The 20,795-nt window shown below is 40.5% G+C and overlaps 1 protein-coding gene across 3 annotated transcripts; it reads right to left on the reverse strand.

The window, feature by feature from the left end:
* Positions 1 to 7,632: 7,632 nt before the first annotated feature.
* Positions 7,633 to 19,078, reverse strand: RB195_026535 (uncharacterized protein; the record flags this gene model as incomplete). 3 transcript variants are annotated; one of them, XM_064177010.1, is made up of 5 exons in its annotated part: positions 7,633 to 7,772; positions 7,847 to 8,008; positions 9,660 to 9,806; positions 18,121 to 18,236; positions 18,945 to 19,078. In XM_064177010.1, the coding sequence occupies 5 exons, from the start codon at positions 19,076 to 19,078 to the stop codon at positions 7,633 to 7,635; spliced, it is 699 nt and encodes a 232-aa protein (XP_064071014.1). The 3 variants fall into 3 exon arrangements, with proteins under 3 accessions (XP_064071014.1, XP_064071015.1, XP_064071016.1); XM_064177011.1 differs by lacking the exons at positions 18,121 to 18,236; positions 18,945 to 19,078 and adding an exon at positions 8,072 to 8,218 and having other exon boundaries at positions 9,660 to 9,825; XM_064177012.1 differs by lacking the exons at positions 7,633 to 7,772; positions 7,847 to 8,008; positions 9,660 to 9,806 and adding an exon at positions 16,826 to 16,869.
* Between the last annotated feature and the right edge of the window lie 1,717 nt (positions 19,079 to 20,795).

Here is a 20,795-nt window from a genome sequence, read left to right on the forward strand (position 1 = left end):
TGTTCAAAAATCCCTAGTTTAGGCCTGTGAGATGGCAAAAAAGCCGAAACATCAAGCGAATAAAGGAATAAAGGCTGAAACGTTAGGCGAATCTAAAAACCTCGTAGGCACACCACTAGAAACATTATTGATGGGATTTTCATACATGTCTAACAAAGCAAACATTCAACGCGCTGCTGTCATTTTCTCTCTGCTCATTTGCAGAGGCCGTACTTACATCTGCGCTCGCATACCTATCCCGTTGTTAGGTGCCTCGTTTGAACATTATATCGACCTTTTCCCAAGCAGTTCCTCTCTAGATCACTTAGAAGAAATTGAGAATGGACGCACTCAAGTGCCTTTAACGCTGTCTTTCCTTGATTCCAACATAGTCAGTTTCATGCTATGTCCTTTCAAGTAGTTGTGCTGAAAATACCGTTTCTTACCTGCCCCTACATTGCAGTCACTTGATCTGCGTCTGGCTAGTCGTTCGAAAAAAAAACGTCCAGGAAATAAATTTTTAAAGGTTTACCTTTACTTTCCTCCAACTACAGTCTCAATTTAGGTGGTTACATAGTTTTCCCATGAATCCGTCTTCAGTTTCCCTAATTGAGATCCCCTGAAATTACACTATTTCTTCTGATGCGCATAGTCCAACTTCTCAACATCATAATAGCGCCTTAAGATTTATGCTTGCAGTACTACTTAATATCCCGAGCCACAGTAGGACCCTTGTGAGATAGTTTCCATGAGATTTTTAAAATAAAAAAAAATTCCCGCTAACCAAGCAGTAGTAATGGCCTATTTTTGCGGCTTGGACAGCAACTCGCAATTGTGAATTGATGAGATATAGTTTAACGGCTCTTCTTCAGTGTTAAAGGCATCACCCCACGAATCTGAGGTGGTACGGATTTCAGGTGGAGTATTCGTATACTTAATCGTAGATTATGGAGAGAAGGGTGATTCCGTCCATTTCTTCCTAATTGCCGTAGAAAACGGCCAGGAAGATAAGGCTTCCAATCGAACTCGTTGTAGAAAATAGCGCTCCGGTGCGCTATTTTCTACAACGAGTTCGATTGGAGCGTGCCAGCCTTGTGCACGCGCCGCATCTTCTTGGCCGTTTTTTACAGCAGTTAGGAAGAGATAGACGGAATCAGTCCCTCTCCAAAATCTACTTTTCCGTATAAGAATACTCCACCTGATATTCGTACCACCTCAGATTCGATTTAGAGGATGCCTCTAAAGGATAAGGGACAAAGTGTCCGACATCAATCGAATGCGCCAACGCGCTCACTTCAATTCAGAATCATGTGAGTGAGGTTCATGAACGCGCGTGCATCCTCACAAAGACTTATAGGGGTACCCAATGCGTCAAGTCGGTGTTTTTATTCTCTCACATAAGTCTACCAATTTATCGAGTGCGGCGGGATAAAAGGCTTCGTTGGGTCTAAGATGGTTTCGAACCATCGGCCGCTCGTGCAGTCACGAGGTAGCCTCTTACCCAAACCCTCTTACTTACTTGCGCCCATTTCTGCAGTATTACAAAGATTGAAACATTGGATAGTATTTTCCGTCACTAGAGAAATGCCGCTCCCCAATCAGCAAAAATATAGTATAACTGTAGCAGTGTTTTCTGTTAAACGCATCGATAGATGGTCGCGATATTTAGTCGTGGTTATTTAAAGGAGAAAATTGGAAGTTTCACTAGATATGTGACAACTACATAGGTCTTTATATGTTTTTCGGCAAGTTTTTAGTCGAGGCGACGATGGAGGCTCTCTGGAAGCAACGCATATACCGACAACAGGAGGAAGGAAAGCAGATGAGGTTCAAAAACCAGAAAATAATAGGGAAACCAGTGAAGTCCAATAAAATTTAAAATATAACATTTGATCACATTTGTTCTCTACTGATGAACAGTGAGCTACAACAAATATAGGGATCAGCCAAATCCAGGAAATGAGCATGTCCGGGAATTTTTCTCGCAGATACACCAATTGACGTGCAAATGCGCAGATAGCAGGCTCCACCTTTTCAGTTGTTTTCAATTACGCGCATTCAGTGACCTCGCGGTTGAAATATTCATACGCTCGTTTGACGTATGTAGTTGCACAATTAAGTCGCGTGACTTCATAATAAACTATTCATTATGGAACGACAAATCGAACGACGAAACTGCTGAATTGTCGTTAGAATGAATACCGTTGATCCCCAATGAGAACCCAACAATTTCATCTTCCCTAAAACTGTGCCGCTTTATTTACATGTCCATCCGACTTAACCACTTGCCAGAAAAAGGGGTGAATGACAGTGATGAAATGTGCATTAAACACAGCACGTCACGATATTGGCGATTTTGAGTTTTCTCTAAGGAAACATTTAAGGGTGTAGATAACGAGTATGATCGTAAACTCACTCTATTCCCCACAATCTTTCTGGAAAACGGCGTCGAAAACGTCCTTCCTACCGTCCATTTTTTACATCAACCCATTCAGCATTTTTTCCATGCTGCTGAGAGGTTCTCATTCACTTACGTTCGTTCGTCTGCGAACCCAAGCGTATTTATAAGGCGTCCCGTAGGAAAAATTGTAAGGGAAGGCCGTTTCCTACTGGGTTTCTTAGAACGATTGGCGCGTAGTCACGCTCATTCTCGTAATCCCTTAACCCCATCAATTCCCGTGGAGATCCCAATATCGTCACTTTCATGGTGTGCCGCCTTTAAACAAGTGCCAACTTGACTCTTCTTATTCTTATTCTTCTCTAGCAGTTGTATTTCATTAATTTGTCTCTGGAACGAAAAACATGAGCTCCTGTTGCTGCACCTCGTAGCAACAAAGAACTGGTAAATAATAATTTAGAGCCAACCAGCAGTAGCAACTTCTTATTTCCCTAACACGTAATGAGATCGAAGTTTGAGAAAGAAAGAAATGAAACCCAGGAACCTGTTTCACGCACAATTTCAGATTATTTTCAAGATTTCTGCGATGCGTCTAATAAAGATCACTTCAGTTCTTCGTTCCCTTATGAGAGAGTCAAGATAAATTCTTCGAATAAACTGCGAATTCATCAAGAAAATGAGTATGCGAATCGATGGTAGTTGAAAGGTGGGAGATGATGAAAATATTAGGTGGAGTGAAAAACAACGGGAGAGGTTTTTGGAATTCAACCTTTTTGAGCTATGTTTTGGACGACCAGATAATTGTAAAAAAGTGGTTTGTAATTGTTTCTTAGAATCCTGAACTCCCAAAGAAGAAAAGAAACTTCCTCCACATTGCGTTTGCTTTGTTAATTGGGTTTTCAGTTAAGTGGCTCACATTTTAAACGAACTTTTTCTAGGTGAATTAGAAGTACTTTATTTTAACATTCTCATCAAAAGGAGCCTGCTCATCCAGAAGCTATTTATAAGAGAAATGGAAATATTCATGAAAATCCATTAGGCCAAATACGTGGTCGGCTTGAATGTGCGTTGACGCAGCTAACAGAAAGTGTGCTGCATTCGTCTCCTCTTCAAAATAGAAAAAGTTGAAAAGAGGAAACGTTGGGATGATGATTTCGTTATTTTTTTCTATGAACATTGAATGATATTGTGCGCTGTCATCGGGAAGAATTTATTTTATAGGAATGGTTGTCACCATACCGAACACTGCACTTTTCGCCCACATAGCACTTTTACTCGTATATTGCCAACGGCTAAAACTATAGGTGTAGAAATTTATTCTTAGTCGAGCAGGTGTAGTGATATGAGTATTGACGGTTTTTTTTCGAACGAAAGTTCGTTGAAAACTTTCAATGAATGGAAAATAGTAGCACTACTTACTAAGACAGATAATTTTTTAAAATTGCTTCTTATCCGATATGTGATTAAGAAGAAGGCGTCCTAGGCGTTTATGTTGCAAAACATTTGAAAAGTTCGACATTCATTGAACTTCGATATAGTTGGATGTCGTATTGATTTTTGATGAGCTGTACACATGAGGTAGTTCTTTGCAAACAAGCTTGTCTAAAATTTCTCTTAGACAAAAGCAAGGCATTAAAGAAGTTCGAGAGTTGATTAACTCCCAACAAATAAGGTTATGCACAAGTGATGAAGGTGGGGAGTTTGAAGTCATAACACTCCAGCTGGATATTGCAATAACACCATTCTGGAAGACCTCTTACATTACTAATTATAGGACCTATATAGACCTTTCTAATACTCCATCTCTTTATCAAAATGCACAAACTTCACTCCAACGTGATCTGGCCTCCGCTGACCCTGCTATATTCAAAGTGAGACCTATAGTTAGTAATGTAAGAGGTCCTCCAGTATGGTGGGTCCTAAGCACAGTTTTTGCGCATGTATTGAGCCATATACCTCCCCATTTAACACCCGTTCGTATCGTCTCGTATGTTCCTAGACTATCTGCGCACTGCACAACTGACAGACAGTGTCATAGAGTACTTCGACGTCGCAGCACTGTATATGAATGTATCGAATGACCCTGTGATCCGGGTATGTTCGAACTGGTGAAAGAAATCATAAGAACCACCAGTTTATACGGATTCTCGATCTCCCAATTGATGGTTCTTCTCAAGGCGTGCATCGACTGCAATATTTTAAAATGGTAGAAAAAGTAGTTTGCACAAGTTAGAGGGTTGGATATGGGGCAAAGATTGTGGAAAATTCTGGAACTACGTCCTTTGTTCTACTATCGGTACATCGAGGATCGTTTTGTCATCTGCACCACCCATGCGGAGATGGACAAATGTTTTGACTTGTTGAACCGACAGTCCGAACCCATAAAACTTACTAAGGAAAAACCACATGGCAAATGACTTCTTTTTTAAACATCCAGGTTGGCATACCGAACGGTTAGTACAAAGCGAAATGGTATCGTGTGGCTGGTAACAAGAACATTCTGATTCATTTTCTCTCTGCTCATGCATTTCAAATGAAGAAATCTGTGATTAGCAATATGTTCCGCATTGCAAAAACCGTTTGTAGTGAACCTGAGTAGAAAAAGGAATAGTTAACTTCGGCTCGCGAAGTTGCTGTTTCTAATTGTTATGAAACCCGATTGTCCGAACCAAAACGATACTGAAGTGTACGAGCACGACAATTGGAAACCTCTCACACAGATAACATATCTCTTTACCTTCCTTATATCTCAGTGAGCACTGTCATTGGCCGGTGTCTGAGGAGAGTAGACTTAAATAACTCGGTTTTGGTCGTTGAAATTCCACCAAACAATTTGAAACGTCAGCTAGTTTGGAGTAGTTTGTACGTTACCATCTTCGCAACCACGAACTGTATTATTTCTCCCACAGGTAAACCAGAAGACGGTTGAGATTCGGTGTGATTCACCTAATTTCTTGCACGAACTGTGGCGGCGAGTATGTTATTGAAACGGCACGACCGTTTTTTGTCCGTATCAAAGAGTACGTGAATGGAAAAAATAGGTTATGGGAATGGACACCTTTAAGTGCCCATAAGGACAAAGGATAAAGTTTCTGGCGTTGGTCAATCCGCTTGGGATGCGCCCCTACCCTCACTTCAATTCAGAATCGTTTGAGGTTTACGAACGTGTAACTGGCCTACACAATGACTTGCGGTGGCCAGCCGATGTCAAAGCAGTGTTTTTATCCTCGGAGGAATGAAAGGCTTGGTGAGCACTAGGGTGGATTTAAACCTCCGATCGATCGTGCAGAAAGCGGAACCTCTAACCGCTACATAAACCCTAAAATGAACTGCAAGGGCGATTGCCTGTCAATAACGCGGGAACTCGCATCATATCTCAGATGGTTCTTCTGATCCGAATGAAACGTTTGAACTATTCGCTCTCGTGATCGATCAGTCAGCAGTCCGTACTAGCGTCTTCAATCCAAGGTGAGCATTCAGTGTAGTTGGTGATTGAGAAAGAGGGCATGGAGCTAATTTGTTCAGTTGTGGAGAAGTTTGGTGGTGAAATTGTGAATTGAATCGCCCATTTCATGCTTTAAAGAGGAGAGTTTTGAAGAAGCGTTACCCAATAAAATTATTTAACAACCTCGTGTAAAGCTGACCAAAATTCATTACTTCATTATATGTCATAAATAGAACCGCAGTTATCGTAATGAGGCGAGAAGACAGCACCAGAAAGACCGAATTCTAATGAAGAAACACAGGTTGTCAGAGGTGCGCATGGAAAGGGAAGGACATAGCATAAGAAAGTGACTTCAGCTTCTCATCATCACTTGCTTCAGCATTCACTGGCAGTGCTTCTGCTCATATCGAAAAACTCAAGAAAAATGTCCTGAACTGTCTTCCTCAGAAACGCCACAGATGAGGTTGAGTTGGTGCTGAAAAGTATGAAAAAACCATGAAGTATGTTGTGGATTCGCGAAAATTTGCAATTTTTGACTAGACAGAACTTTTGTAAGGACCATTTGGGAAGAGCAGATGCAAAAGAAGTATATCTCCAATGGATGCGATTCATGATAGATAGAAAACTGCTAAAATCCAAGATTTTTCATATGCACAGTATATTAGTTACGTTAACTCCAACAATAACATAGCATTCTGTGTGATGACCCATAGACACAAAGTGATCGATATTAACTTTGTGATATTATAAATGTTATACTAGATGAATAGAAATCGTTACGAAAACATGATAAGTGAACGAGGACGGTCGCACGGACTCCTGTAATAGGTCCGCTAGTGGTTCTCGTACTAGAATTGGAGCCATGGTTATCTCAAGGTCTTCTCGAGCTTTCCGTGATTTTTTTCTCCTAGTGAAGTATAAATACATTGTGATAAACACTGCCTGTTGACGTGACGTAGAAAACACCTGCTTCGAAATGAGATTTGTGAAAATGAAAGCATGTTTTACGACAAATAAGCGATATGATAGAGACATGAAATTTTACGAAGAACAAAGGTCTATAGCGTCAATTCTCTCGGAATCTTCATACTACTATTTAGGTCATTTATCAGTAAAAAGAATTCCAAATGTGGTAAATGACAAAATGACATTTCTTAGTTACGTAGTTATGAAAGACATGCGGGATTTTTATCGCGAAAGAACGAGAACAACGGCCTCAACTCAAAGGCAAACTCAACGCAAACATCAGAAATTTTGAATGAATCAGGGTTTCAGATCACATGATCAATGGAAATGTCAAATCTGATTTATTTCTAGGCACACTCCTAGCGATTGTCGGTGCAAAATCATGCAATTCTTGTCAAATTTTTGAACTCATTATCTCTGTTCGAGAGATAGTGAGTATAAAACCTTGCAATTTGTCGTAAGCAAATGATCGCTTAAATGCTATAATATTTACTTCCATGCTCTTACAAAGGAAGTGTAACATTTCCACAATTCACTCGACCAGGTATTCCTGGAGCGCTTTGATAAACAATCCGTAGAAAGAAATTCAAATTTCGAATAAAGAAGAATCATGTCAAGAACTCGTTTCTCATGATACTCGTCTGTCCAGTGCAAATTTTTATGCAATAGTGAAGAAAGTCTCAGAATGTGATGTATAACTCAATAACGAAAAAAAAAACAAATAGCTCGAATCTACCAGTAAACCGCCAGCTATTTTGAGACGAGTATGCTGAAGTCTTCAGAAATGTTTCACAATTCTACTAAATATTACACGGTAGTAATTACACAAAATTTCAATAATGTTTCAACAGTTGAAAGTTGAACAGCAGACATTTTGCTGATACCTATACGAATAAACGCAATTCGGTGTGTCCACCCAAAGACATTGATCCTTCCTGAAGCACTGTAAGGGCCTTGATGTACCAGGATACATTCGAACAGTACCTATGCAAGAAAGAAATTTGAATACACTATAATACAGTATGGTATAAAACCAAGGAAATCGCTGAAGAAATCACCGTAGGTGTAATCGTTCGTGGCCTCGTATTTCCCGCAACATATGTACTGCCCGTATGCGTTATTGTATTCACAGCGGAATCCTCTTGAACACGGCTTGTACATGCAGTTCTTCACAACACCGGATTCGCGTTCCACTTGGTGTGTTGGATTTGAACAAAACGCTAGAAACATTTAATAACATCGAACTATTTCAAAACAGAAGAAAGCCAAAACAATTGGCTTACGGCTGTCGTATTGGTTGTTAGAAACACAGATGCCATAGCGACAGTATGCACCTACTGTCTGACACTGAGCCGAGTGAACGCAAGGACCTCCGAGGCCGGAGATTGGGTAGCACACGTTCGCGATAGAGATTTCATTTGGAGCGCAAACTGGAATTCAAAACGCACCCAAATAGATTTTATTCGGCCCCGCAATGAGTTGAGCATTGTCGGGGGTCACGCAGGATACAGACTCGTCCGTTTTGGATTAAGCTGGTAACACCTAGTTTCTGGTAACCTTTATTCTACTGACGGAATGCAAGAGATGTAAGCATGGTGAGCGAAATGTTGCAGTTCTCGTTTGTGATCTGCCAATAGATACCGTCTCCTAAGTTAGCAGCAAGGATGATTTGAGTTTCCTAGAAAGATCTGTCAGCAGGTTACTAGTAGAAACTAATAGTAATAGTAATAATAATAATAGTAATAAAAGTAATTACTAATTACGAACTAATTACTGTAGTGTAAGTGCCAAATTCTGGTGCGCAACTGCTTTGGCAATTTTCTTAACATCATTCCCTCTATCATTAGGAAAAAAAGATCAGTGTTCGAGGAGAGAAGCGTGGTGGAAGGTCATCCGATAAAGGGAGCAGGAAAGGAGTGCTACAACCATGATCCAGACAGTAGGTTCAAAGAAAAATCAAGCTGGTTCTTTCAGGTTTTTAAACCGGTACGCGTCTGAAAAGAATGTGTGGGCATTCATGTACATAATTTCTCTTCAAAATAAACGACAGAAATCTTGAAATTCGCCCAACGATTTGCAACTGGTTGGAGTACAACTCCAGTTCAAATAAGAATTACCGAACTTATCGGATTATTAAGAAATCCACACAAAAAATGAAGGAGAATTATTCTCGGGTTTTGGTGTTTCACAATTAATTTCAGTTGCAAATGTACGCTAAACTCTTAAATAAAACTCGTCCGCTACATTTTTGCAACCTGTTCTTGCATCTGGCGTGACATTAGATTTTTCACCTTTTCAGAGATACCAAAGGGCAAGGGTAAAAAAACTGAATTTGGAGCCTTAAGAGAAAAATGCGGGAAGATCCGAAATAAAAACTTATAATAATTAAAATAAAGAAGCGAATGTAAGGAGGGACGGGAATTGAGGGGTTGTGGACAAAGAGAAGTGTAACACAACCGTGTCATAGATGTTCTGCTTCGCTTCTGCTACTAGCGGTTGCATTTTCTGAGACTGCATTTCCTCGAAAAAACACTGAGTCTGTCTCGGCGGAGACTCGTGGACAGAAGGATTGAGAGAAGGTAATTAGGTAAAAGGTGAGTTGCTGAGGGTATCCATGCTACCGTAAATGTTGTTTCTGCAATAGCTATTAACATCTCGTTAACACGAGTCACGACATTTCAGCCCCGCTCTCTTGACCTTGTGTGTAGCTTGTCGTAGATCTCGTCAAGATTAGTATTTATACAAGGAATGATACTGGTGTTCGGCAGTTACGAAAGGACTCTCTCTGGTTAGGAGAGGGATACGTGTTCAGTAAGAATTAATGGAACTGCTTTTCTGTTTTCTTTCACAAAGGACAGACGTGGCGCCTACCTCCAAGGTTTCTGCAGCAGTACCCTCTGACGCATTGGAACCGTGAATCGAATTTAGCGCAGAATGCATCGTTGTTACATGGCGTCCCACCGTTGAGGTCCTCGAATCCTGACGGACAAAACTGCGCTAGAGCGATCACCGCAAGAACTGAAAGGAATTCACCCATTGTACTTATTTCATGAAACGTGAGAAGATGAACCAGAGCAAAACCGATAGGCGCTCCTAGAAAGCATTCAGGAAACGTATGACTGAACGTTAAAGATCAGCTTTTAGTTGACAAATATTTTGTGAACTTGCAGCCGTTTTACAGTTCTCGGAATTACTCCATCACGGGCGCCGCCCAGACGTTTAGGCGCATCAGAGTAGCCACATATAAATGGAAACTACGAAAACATTGCTGGAATCCGAGGAAACTCAGAAAAACGGGCATTACCGTAGATTATTTATGATTATTCTGATGGCTTAGACGCTTGGCTCATCCGTTCCACCTAAAGAACTTCAGTAGCATCCATTCACATCAAATGGCGCTACTATGTGACTGTCGTGTGTCGTTTTGCCAATGAATGGCGAACAAAACTTTTGCAGAGCTGTCAGCTACAATACAATGGATTAATTTTTTTTTAAACTGGGCAGGAAACGATATTGTTTGAAAGTTTTGAAAGTGTAGTATAAGAAGAGGAAATGAGTTAAACACAATGTAAAGTAATAAAGTAAAGTAACTGATGTCACCTAGTGTTTGTGCTGTGTGCAAATAACATGACTTTTCACTGAAATTACAAGAAAAACTAAAATATTATGTTATGTGGGTAGATAGCGGGTAATATGATAAGTAGGTAGGTGATGGGTAATAAAAATAAGCAGTGAAGAGTGGCGGAACTTCGCCAGTCGCCAGTTTTCGGAGCAGGTGTGAAATAAAATCCACTTTTGAAGACAACGAATCAGCGGCAACTTTCGACTGGCATTCTCAAAATTCAGTTTTGTACATGACGTTTTGCAGCGGTCAAATTTGTCGGGGACGGATTTTGGGACGCAAGTTAGTAGCGCTATAGCACGTGCATTGGTGCAGAACAAAGAAGACACTACAACTGAGATGAAATATTTTGCGTTTGGACAGTGAACAGATTGCACTTCGTACGAGCGAAATCTGCACTGTTTAACGGCGTCACCACACGAATCTGAGGTGGCGCAGATTTCAGGTGGAGTGTTCTTATAAGGGACAGTAAATTATGGAGAGGAGCATGATTCCGTCCATTTCTTCCTAATTGCCGCAAAAACGACACGGAAGGTGCGGCTTGTGCGCACGGCAGCGCGCTCCAATCGAACTCGTTGTGGAAAATAGTGCGCCAGAACATCCGAAGACGTATTTTCCGGGCCGTCTTTTACGGCAATTAGGAAGAAATGGACGGAATCACTTTCTTTCCCATAATCTACCATGCCGTATACGAATACTCCACCTGAAATCCAAACTACCTCAGATTCGTGGGGTGATGCCTTTAAATGAGCCATCAGGGTGCAACAGTTATTAATTTTCAACGACGAGTTAAAATTTGTTATTTTATTCCCTCCGTTGTTTGTACTGCATACTACTGTACTCTCTCCAGGACAGCAGAAATAGTGCTACAGTGAAACAGAACCATGAAAGAGTTCTTTACAAAGCAATTCAATGAAGTGAGCTATTCACTTTAGGATGCCATCGAGCCTTTTTGAATTTCACAAAGAACTCCCGCTTCTGCAAAGGTGAGATTACAGATTACTTTTTGTTTTTTTTTTCATTGAGGGAAAATAGAGTAGTTGAAATAGGAACAATTCACGTAAAGGACCGAAACGTTTCGGAAAAAAAAAACTTTCCATCTTGAAAGTAACGTTGTTTGTTGTGTATAACTCTGGTGGACTATCAAAAAAAGAAGATTCCTAATAAGAGTTGATGACATACAGGACGAGCTTTAATATTTAAAAATTTCAACATATTCCATGGTAATCATTTTGGCAAACATCGATTACTGGATAAATAATGAGATTCAAGTGATTTGTTGAGTGTTTGTTACAGTGATTGTTTGTTTCTTTCCTTTGGATTAACGTTGAGGGTCGTAGGAGAACAGTTTTTTGTTTACATTAGTTGAAAGAAAATAGAGTCGACATCACTAATCTTAGATTTCCTAGTTTACAAAAAAAATTCAAACACCGCACGGTTTGAAAATAGCTGGAAAATATGACGATGAGGTCTTGAATATCTCAAAAGCAAGGTACCTTCTGTAGGGCATATACTGGCAAAGATATAAATTTTTTGATACCTCTTTAGGATCGCTCAAACATAATCATCAAGTACTGGAAAACAAGGAAGTTAATATTTTTATCCGCCTTAAAAAACACAATTTTGTGCAGCTAGAAAATTCAAAAGCGGAGATGTCGCACAACAAGTAGTTTTTTTTTCACAGACATGAAATATACCCGGCACTCCTAATATCAGCCGTTTCTGGAGCCAAAATAACTACTTCAACAGTAGTTTTAACATCTCTAAAAAAACTGTAGAGGAAGTATAGCTGTAAGTAATAAGAAAACCTCCATATTACAAATGTTTAGCTATTGTTTTACTTTCCCAACAATCTATTCACATCTACGAGATTATTTCTTTAGGGCACAATTATCTGGAAAGGAAGCTTACCAATATGTAGTCAATTCCTGCAATATTATTGGAACTATTTTCTACGTAGTTCTATATTGAGTCGATAAATCTCCCGTCCAAAAACCCACCAATTTTCAAACATAACGACAAATATCCAAATGAGGCGTTATGAACCAAAGAGTAAAAAGACGAGTATTCACGTCCGTCCTCTATCGAAGAATTACCGATTACTACTATACCATTACTATAATATATTCTCAATGTATGTTTCCAAAAGTATAGTCTTTTTTGTTGTTTTTTGAAACAAAGATGTGTCATGAGTTTTAGCGCTTTCTGGATTCGAGTTCCTTTTCTTGTTGTTCTGCAGGACTGATTGCATAAACAAACAAATAACAGAAAGATGAGAAAATGCAATGACGATGCGAAGTTTCTGTGGGTTCTCGATGACTAATCGATATTTATGAATACAAACAAAGAGGAAGACTTGATGCAAAATTCTCCAAAATGCAAATTGGAGTAAGCTGTAGCACTTATCTCTTGTTGATGTCAAATCGACCAAAACTAAATTATCATGCAAAAGGACAAAAGTCACCTGAAATTGAAACGAGTGTCTCGATGAGCATGATCGCGTCAGTGAATGTTGTGTCAGAGTTGAAGGTGGAGCACCGCGACTTCCCATCCGGTTCTTCGTTAGCTTTCGATGAGTATACCACGAGAAAGGTTCACGCAAGTAAATATTGTTTGAAGAAACCAGCTGAGGGTCACACCGTAATGCAACTTCGCTTCAATTTTTTCCAGCAGAGGCCGCGAAAGTTGGGTAGTTAGATATTCTTGAATAGATTCTATTATTATTCAGTTAATTGTTCAGCATAAAAGTTGCTGGCGTTGGAAAAAAAAAAGCCACAGACATTTTTTTCTTTCGTGAATGAGCTTAAGAAACTGAGAAAGAGTTTAACAGAAGAGCACGAAACAAAACGAAAAAAAAAACGCGTATTCGTATATATTTATTTCGCTTTCTCGCCATAACTTCATTCTTTCTGCTTTACATCATGAGTGGGTGGCCTGAGTCCGGTGGAGAAATTTCGAGCTTCACAAATTCGGTTGAGATTGGCATCATTCGATAAACAATTTCCTCGTCAGTGAACTTCAAATACGGAAATGCTCTCCAAGAGCCGCCGAAATCTGTTTTTGTAAAAACAGTAAATTTCACACTTTTTTCTCTCATTTTGGCTTGCTATGTGTTTGATCTCAAAAAAGCCACGAATTTCTTCAGAGAAGAACCTTATAAATAAGAATGTTGTAGAAAATAAATAGTTCCCCATAAATTCCTGTAGCAAACCTTTTCTAACTGGGAAACCAAACTTTTTACTCAACTTGAAGTGTGCCACTTCCGCCAATTTCTCAAAATCGTAGAACTCTCTAATATATATATATATATATATATATATGAGTGGGGTACCAAAATATTTACGACATTGCTTACTTCAGGAATGTCTAAATATAATGAATATAAATTTACGTTCCTCGCATTTCGTTTGCACCATGTCGTATATCCCCAAGCAGCATTTATCTCAGAGTTTGGTACCTTAGTTCGTAGCTGCTGGACGCTGGCCACTCAGAAAATAATGAATCCACAAGAATATTTTCAAACTTCAAAATAAGCTGGATAGATAGAATCAGTTGATGTGCACATGTAGAGCAAAGTGGATGCATTTATGGAAAAAAAGTGGTGCTTTTCTCTTAACGTTGAGAAGAAATGAACAAAAATCGCGCTTCATTTGTACTCTTTTATGAAGTTGATCTACGTCCGTTTTGAGAAGGAAAATTTGAGCTATGAGGCTCGTTCTGAAGATTACACGTTGTATATTACACGGCAATAACAATCAGGAATTTACCACTACAATGCATTGAATTAAGATTTTAAAAACGCGCTCAGATACAAACTCGGTGAATTCATTAATGTAAAGTGTTTGTTCGTAGAAATCACTCAGGTGCGAAAAACATGAGATCTGCTTTCTGCGGCAATATTGTTGCAGCGTACATAACACAGTTTCCTTCTCTTTTTGTAGACAGATTATCGTCCATGAGGAACGAGTGAGGAAAACAGATCATGGTTACCCTAAAATATATACTGAGATGATCTCATGGCTATCTTTATTTTTACTGGTAAGGTCAACTAAACTGAATAGCCACTTCAGCTAACTAGTTCACAGGGTAAAGAGAAGTGCAAGTACATATACTGGGTGGGAATGTGGCGAGCACTGGATGACACGAGCAAAATGCAGTACAGGCAAACTTGCACGAGGAGTAGAGATTCTTCTTTTAAGACAAATTCACCCTTTTGTTCTTGTCAAATGATTAACTGCTAGGACATATCGCTTAATAAAGCGCATATAACACGTAGTGCATGTGACAAAAAGGAAACATATACAGCGTTTAATATAAACTTTTATGTATAAAATATCAATACCTCAATAAGTGTCCTCAAATAATGCAAGTGTTGTGCTGATTTTTTCCCTGTCAGGACCACTCTCTCAGATGGCGCGAGGGAAAGTTGCCAATGGTGGAAAATATGGTAGCTTTTGGGAGCCAATCGCCCTATATAAGGACCGGTCACCAGTACACGGGGTTCCTATTTCTTTCGTTCGAATTTGGTGTGCGTTTCGCTTTGCATTTGGTACTGCCGTATTCTCGGGACAGCACTCAGGCCATTTAAGGGAAATCGGGTCAGGATGTGGGACCGTGGGCGGGAGCTCGCAGGATTCGGGAGAGCTAGGCCGCCATCTGGTGGTTAGCGTAGCGAGAGTCCTTCCGAATACGGGTGGTCGGCTCCGGGTGCAATCCTCCGATTCTCGCCGCTCCTCATCGGAGTGTACGTGGGGTACCAACCCGTTGCCGTGCGCTGGGCGGTTCTTAGTGGTTTAAGGATTGAGAGCCATCCGCATATTCCAGCTATTAATGGCCCATACCACTTCACCGCATATTACACTATCTTACCATCTTACCATAAACTATACACCGTCTTATCACAAATTCTAGACTATCTTAACACATACACCACATACCATCTCACCATATATGTTGGCCAATTACATGGTAACCTTCATCTTACCCTATTGCCACGGCAATACTAATCCAACCGCAACCACCACCAATATCCAATACCGCAGTTTTACGACCCATTCTTGCTGGGCAAAGAATATTAAAGATCCCTCCGCCCTCCCCATTCGCTTGACAACTATCTACACGGGACTTCAATCCCCCTTTGGAAACAACAGTGAAGAACACCCAATGCTTCCTCACACCCTCACCTTAGCCATTCTAGGTAGATCTGTCAATCTTTTTATGTTTCAGATGCTGATTGAGCCGCACCATTAGCAACCCTGCCGCCAAGTCGAGGCGCGGTCTTTTCCCTCCGCCGTTGTCATGTCGAGCTGCCGACATGTATGTCGAGCCGCTGTCTTGTTAAGCCACTGCCGCATGCTGCTGAAACCCAGGTCGAGCCGCTGTCAGTCATTTTTTCCTCCTACCCAACATCTTTTCCTAATGTCAACCATCTAGGTCAAGCAAGTTGTGTACAACGCCATCCATCGTCATCTAAGTGGTCATGATCTGGAAAGACCTCTGCGTATGGGCATGTGGATGTCGTTCAGTAAGAATGGACGGCAGCTAGAATGACCAGTAGAATGTGCATACTTCCTCGTAGATGACGGCACAGAGAGACAACACGACGTACATACAAAGACATACAAAGATTCTCTACGCCGCTTGGGCCTTCGGGTCCTCACCTGTGGCCTTTTTCCAAGCAGGCCTCCGTCTTCAAGCCTCTTTTCCGCTGCAGTTGTTCTTCGGCGGCCCCCAGTGTCGTGTCCGGCAAGATTCTGTCAGCCAGCATGCAGAAAAGCTGGCGGGAAATATAGTATTTAGCCTTCGCGTCCTATTTAAAGGCTGGCTTCCAGTACACGGGTTCTAGTTCCCTTCGCTTGAGTTTGGTGTGCTTTTCGCGTTGTATTTTGGTATCGACGTGCTCTCGTGTTCGAGCGCACACCATCTAACGCTTTCAACCGCATCACCACTGTTGACTGCCACGAAGTCCGAACCACTAACCATCTACCAGTTATAAGTCGAGAATATCTGCATAAGCATCATGACATGGCCCGATCGATATCAATCAAGTCTGAATATTCTCCAAGTGACATCTTCGTCAAAAAAGCTGTGAAAACTTTTGCCAGTGCCTATATTTAAAATATTAAATTTAAAAGAGTGCGAAAGCCTTGTTAGCGTCATGAGCAGTTTTAGTTCTGCGGCAGAAATTTACGGAACGTTCCACTAAAAGGAGAACAAACGCCTAATCCTTATTGATTACTGAAGGTAAAAAAGAAATCGTTGGTAGCTGGACGTCCAGACTGTCAGCTCGTGAACCCGCCACATCTGACATGTGGGCTTTTTTTCACACAGAAATGAGAACTTTATCATCTTGAACAAAAAAACGTTTGAATTAGATATACATACATATGAGATACACTCTTTTTCGGGTACTGTTTTATCCAAAGAGCATCCCTGTGATGAGACCAGCACCGAATCCTCCTGAAATGAACACAAATATCTTTTCAGAAAAGGCACCTACCTAGTTTTTAGAATACTGTTATCACATAACCGGAAAGGGTGTAGTTTGCAGGTCTGAGTTGAGCAGAAGTGCGCGAAGAAAACCGAGGTACAAGATATTGCAGTGCGTATCAGCTGAACTAATGTCTGTTTTGTGATGCTATGTATCTTAGAAACTATGCTGATTCTCAGACATCTGCTAGCTGTACTCAAATCGCAAAGATAACCTAACTATTCACTATTATACAGTTTTTGTTGTGGGTACTGTAGCAAAATCTATGTGTTTGTAATTTATTAATGATGTAATTTATTTGTAATTTATGTTTTTAAGTATAGGCGATTGTGGCAAAGTCGGTTAGCGGTCCGATGCAGCCGCACGGTCGATGGTCTGAAACCGCCCCAATGCCGACAAACCTTTTTATACCTTCGGGGTCGATAAATTGGTACCAGACTTGTGTGGAGGATAGAAACACTGACTTGATCATCAGTTGGGCCCCGCAAGTCATTGTATAGGCCAAACTTCAACGATTACGAATTGCGAGTTGGGACATCTCGAATGGGTAGATACACCACTGACTTTATCCTTTAAAGGCATCACCCCACGAATCTGAAGTGCTGCCGATTTCAGGTGGAGTATTCGTATACGGGATGGGAGACTATGGAGAGGGGGGTGATTCCGTCCATTTCTTCCTAATTGCCGTAAAAAAACGGCCCGGAATATGCGGCGCCGCACAAGGCTGGCGCTCCAGTCGAACTCCCTTTAGAAAATAGTGCGCCAAAACGCCTGAAGAAATATCTTCCGGGGCCGTTTTTTACGGCAATTAGGAAGAAATTGACGGAATCACCCCCTCTCCATAGTCTCGTATACGAATACTCCACCTGAAATCCGTACCACCTCAGATTCGTGGAGTGATTCCTTTAATCCTTCTATTTTTGAGCATAAAAGACAAAAGAGTCCGCGTGATGTATGGATGTGAAAGCCCCAGCTACAATTCTGGTTATGTCTGATTTTATTGTTTCTCCAATTTTTTTTCCAGAAGAAAAAAGATTATTTCGAAACATCCTATTAAAAGAGGAATTTTATGGTTAGAATCGTATGATAAGAGCATTTTCTTGCAGTATCAAAGTTTTGACAGTCACCGTACAGAATGAAACAGTTTCTTACGTTCTCTGGATAGCTTTAACGGTGAAGAGAATTTGTTGTGTTCGTAATAAGTGTTAACTCCAACTTACTTCCTCCATACATTCCGCCGTACCCAGGGTATCCTCCGTAGCCTCCGTATCCACCATATGGTCGACCATATCCCCATGGTCCGCCTCCATAGCCTCCGTAGCCACCATATCCACCTCTAAAAATATCACAACTAAGGCTTGGTCCTAACAGAAAAGAAAACCGAAATAACTCGTTTTCTGATAAAAATTATGGGGAATTCTGATTTTTTGCACCAAGGTACGGTCATACTAACTCGCGCGCTTAATACATATAGACTATGGTAGAGTCAAAACGACATGAAGCATGGAGCATTCGCGTGAGTGGCTGGGATAGATCTGACAAACTCTTTCCTGAAAAGATCGATCAAGTCATCAGTTTTGTTTCCAGAGTATTTGTCTTTTTTCAGCTTTTCCGAAGAAGTAGAGGGAATATTTGTTCTAAAAAAGCTATCGCTGGCCTTACACATGTGAGTGAACCGAGGGAACCGAGCTATTCTGCTTCTTATAGTCGAGTAAGCCTTGGTTTTTTTCTAACCCTTTAGTTGAAACGACGTCATTTCGGATCCAGGTGTGATTGCAGTGTGATGGGGTCTACAACCGCGTATTTGAATTACAATCAGTGGCTATTTTACAATGTCTCTTTTTCTTTGATTTGTGGGCCCTTAGAATGACGTCATATTACTCCGCAAGTCTGAAGGGAGAAGTTTTGATGATCCTACGGATAGATAACACTTTGCATTTTCCGTTGCGTGCATTTCCGTTCCATTCAGTTCTTCCGCCCACTTTCCGTCGCTTAACAACGAACAACAAAAAACATTACGTAACAAAAGTTGTTGCAACGTCACCTGTAAAATGGCATGTTGTATCCGTAACCGCCGTATCCTGGATATCCCCCATATCCGCCATATCCACCATAGTATGGATAATATTGAGCAGCTACTACAGTAAGCACAACTAGAAATGTAAGTAACGACCGCATCACAAAAGAATCAGAGCAGCGACATTTGACCAATTCTCCTTATAAACAACAAGTATGACCTAGTTGAGAACCCGGCGCAGCGTTCAATTCGACCTGTTTCGCTGTCGTTACTTTGAGGGTTATCTTGCCTTAGACCGGGGGTTATTCACGGAATGAAAGTAGTCAGCTTTGACTTGTTCGGTTTGGAATGCGAAATGAGTAATATTTGTCCTATTATTAGGAATATTTACAATTACAGGATACAGGATACAGAAAAAATTACAGGATCACGCACTCCTTGGTGAGGTATATTAGTCAGCGATTTGTTACTCTTGCCTTAAACATCTAGAATCGCGATAAAACCACGAATGTGTTTGCAGTGCACGATTTGGTATGTCAATCTTCAGAATTCGTATAAAAACTACAACTCCACAGAAGATAATTTTTTTGTAGAGGTGGTTTTTTTCACAAAGTTCCAAATTTAACGTTAAGAAATTCAAAAGAAGAAACAGCTGTTGTTAATTATGTCTTTGTTTTTGTTTTGTGTTTGGTTGCAACTTTTTCCAAATATGACCCACTGAAGAGAAAATTTGATCGAAAAGAATGCATTTGTGATCACATTTTCGTTCCATCGCGCATCTCTCGTTCTATTGTCGTTACTAGGTTAATGACTGGGAATTTCCATAATGTTAGCACCAAGTTTTGCGTTCCCGTTTTTATCCCTTCCTTAGTAATCGAAGACTTTGGGAACATCGCAACCTTCCTAATAAATATGTGAAAGATTGGGAAAATAAGCATTTTTCAGTGGTTTAAAGATCCCCATTAGTGAAACCTTGAAGGTAAAAGATTTTCTCACTTGCAAAAAAAAAGAGAACAGAACTGATTATTGGGAGATTGATCTCTATTATGATTCACAAATTGTGTTCAATGTCATCCAAGCTCCGTCTGAACTCTGCGTAGAGGATAACTGAGGCAAGCCGCTACTAGCGAAGGGGAAATGAAAAAGATCACTCCAGTTGCTTCACGACGCGTTTGCTTTTTTTTCCAGGACCGAAACAACGGGAAATTTGTTAGGGACTATGCACAGTATGAGGTTTGATTCCGAAATTCATGTCAACTCTGTTTCCGGTTCAGGTTTTGCTTCCTTTTTTTGGAGAAGAGCTCCTAGGTTTCCATTCCAGTAAATTTTGGGGGCTACTCCTTGGAGTAAATTTTCACTTGCGCATATGAGCAGCTGCTCGAGTTCAGGATTTCCTTTGCAAAACATGACTCTTCACAGACGACTGTAGAAACCGCTGAGAAATGCTTTCGAGCACTCTCATCTGTTCTTCCTTGCCTATTCTTCTATAATAGATTTTCAAAGAAGAAATTAATTCTGTTTACTATTATTTTACTTATTATATTACTACTCATTCATTTATTTTCATTGTTTCTTTAAGTTGTTTAGAAAAGTTGTAGTGGTTTGTAGCTCAAGTAGTGATTGTAGTTTGTTCCCCGCAAGCAACGTGATCGAAATATCGGTTGCGGATCGAAACATCAGTGCTGTACCGTCTCGAAAACATCGCTTCTTCGTGTAGAAATCGTTCATTCAGAACCCGTCCTGTACTGCACTGTTTGATAGTCCTATTCTCTGTGTGGAGAAGATGTTTTCGTGTAATCTGTCGTGTAGCTGTTGCATCTGAAGCAAGGCCCATCTCAAGTACATCAAGATATTCTCCGCACGATTCGTTCCTTCTCT

The sequence above is a fragment of the Necator americanus genome (genome assembly GCF_031761385.1).
Source record: "Necator americanus strain Aroian chromosome Unknown Necator_2022.05.29.01.07, whole genome shotgun sequence".
NCBI classification, from domain to species: domain Eukaryota; kingdom Metazoa; phylum Nematoda; class Chromadorea; order Rhabditida; family Ancylostomatidae; genus Necator; species Necator americanus.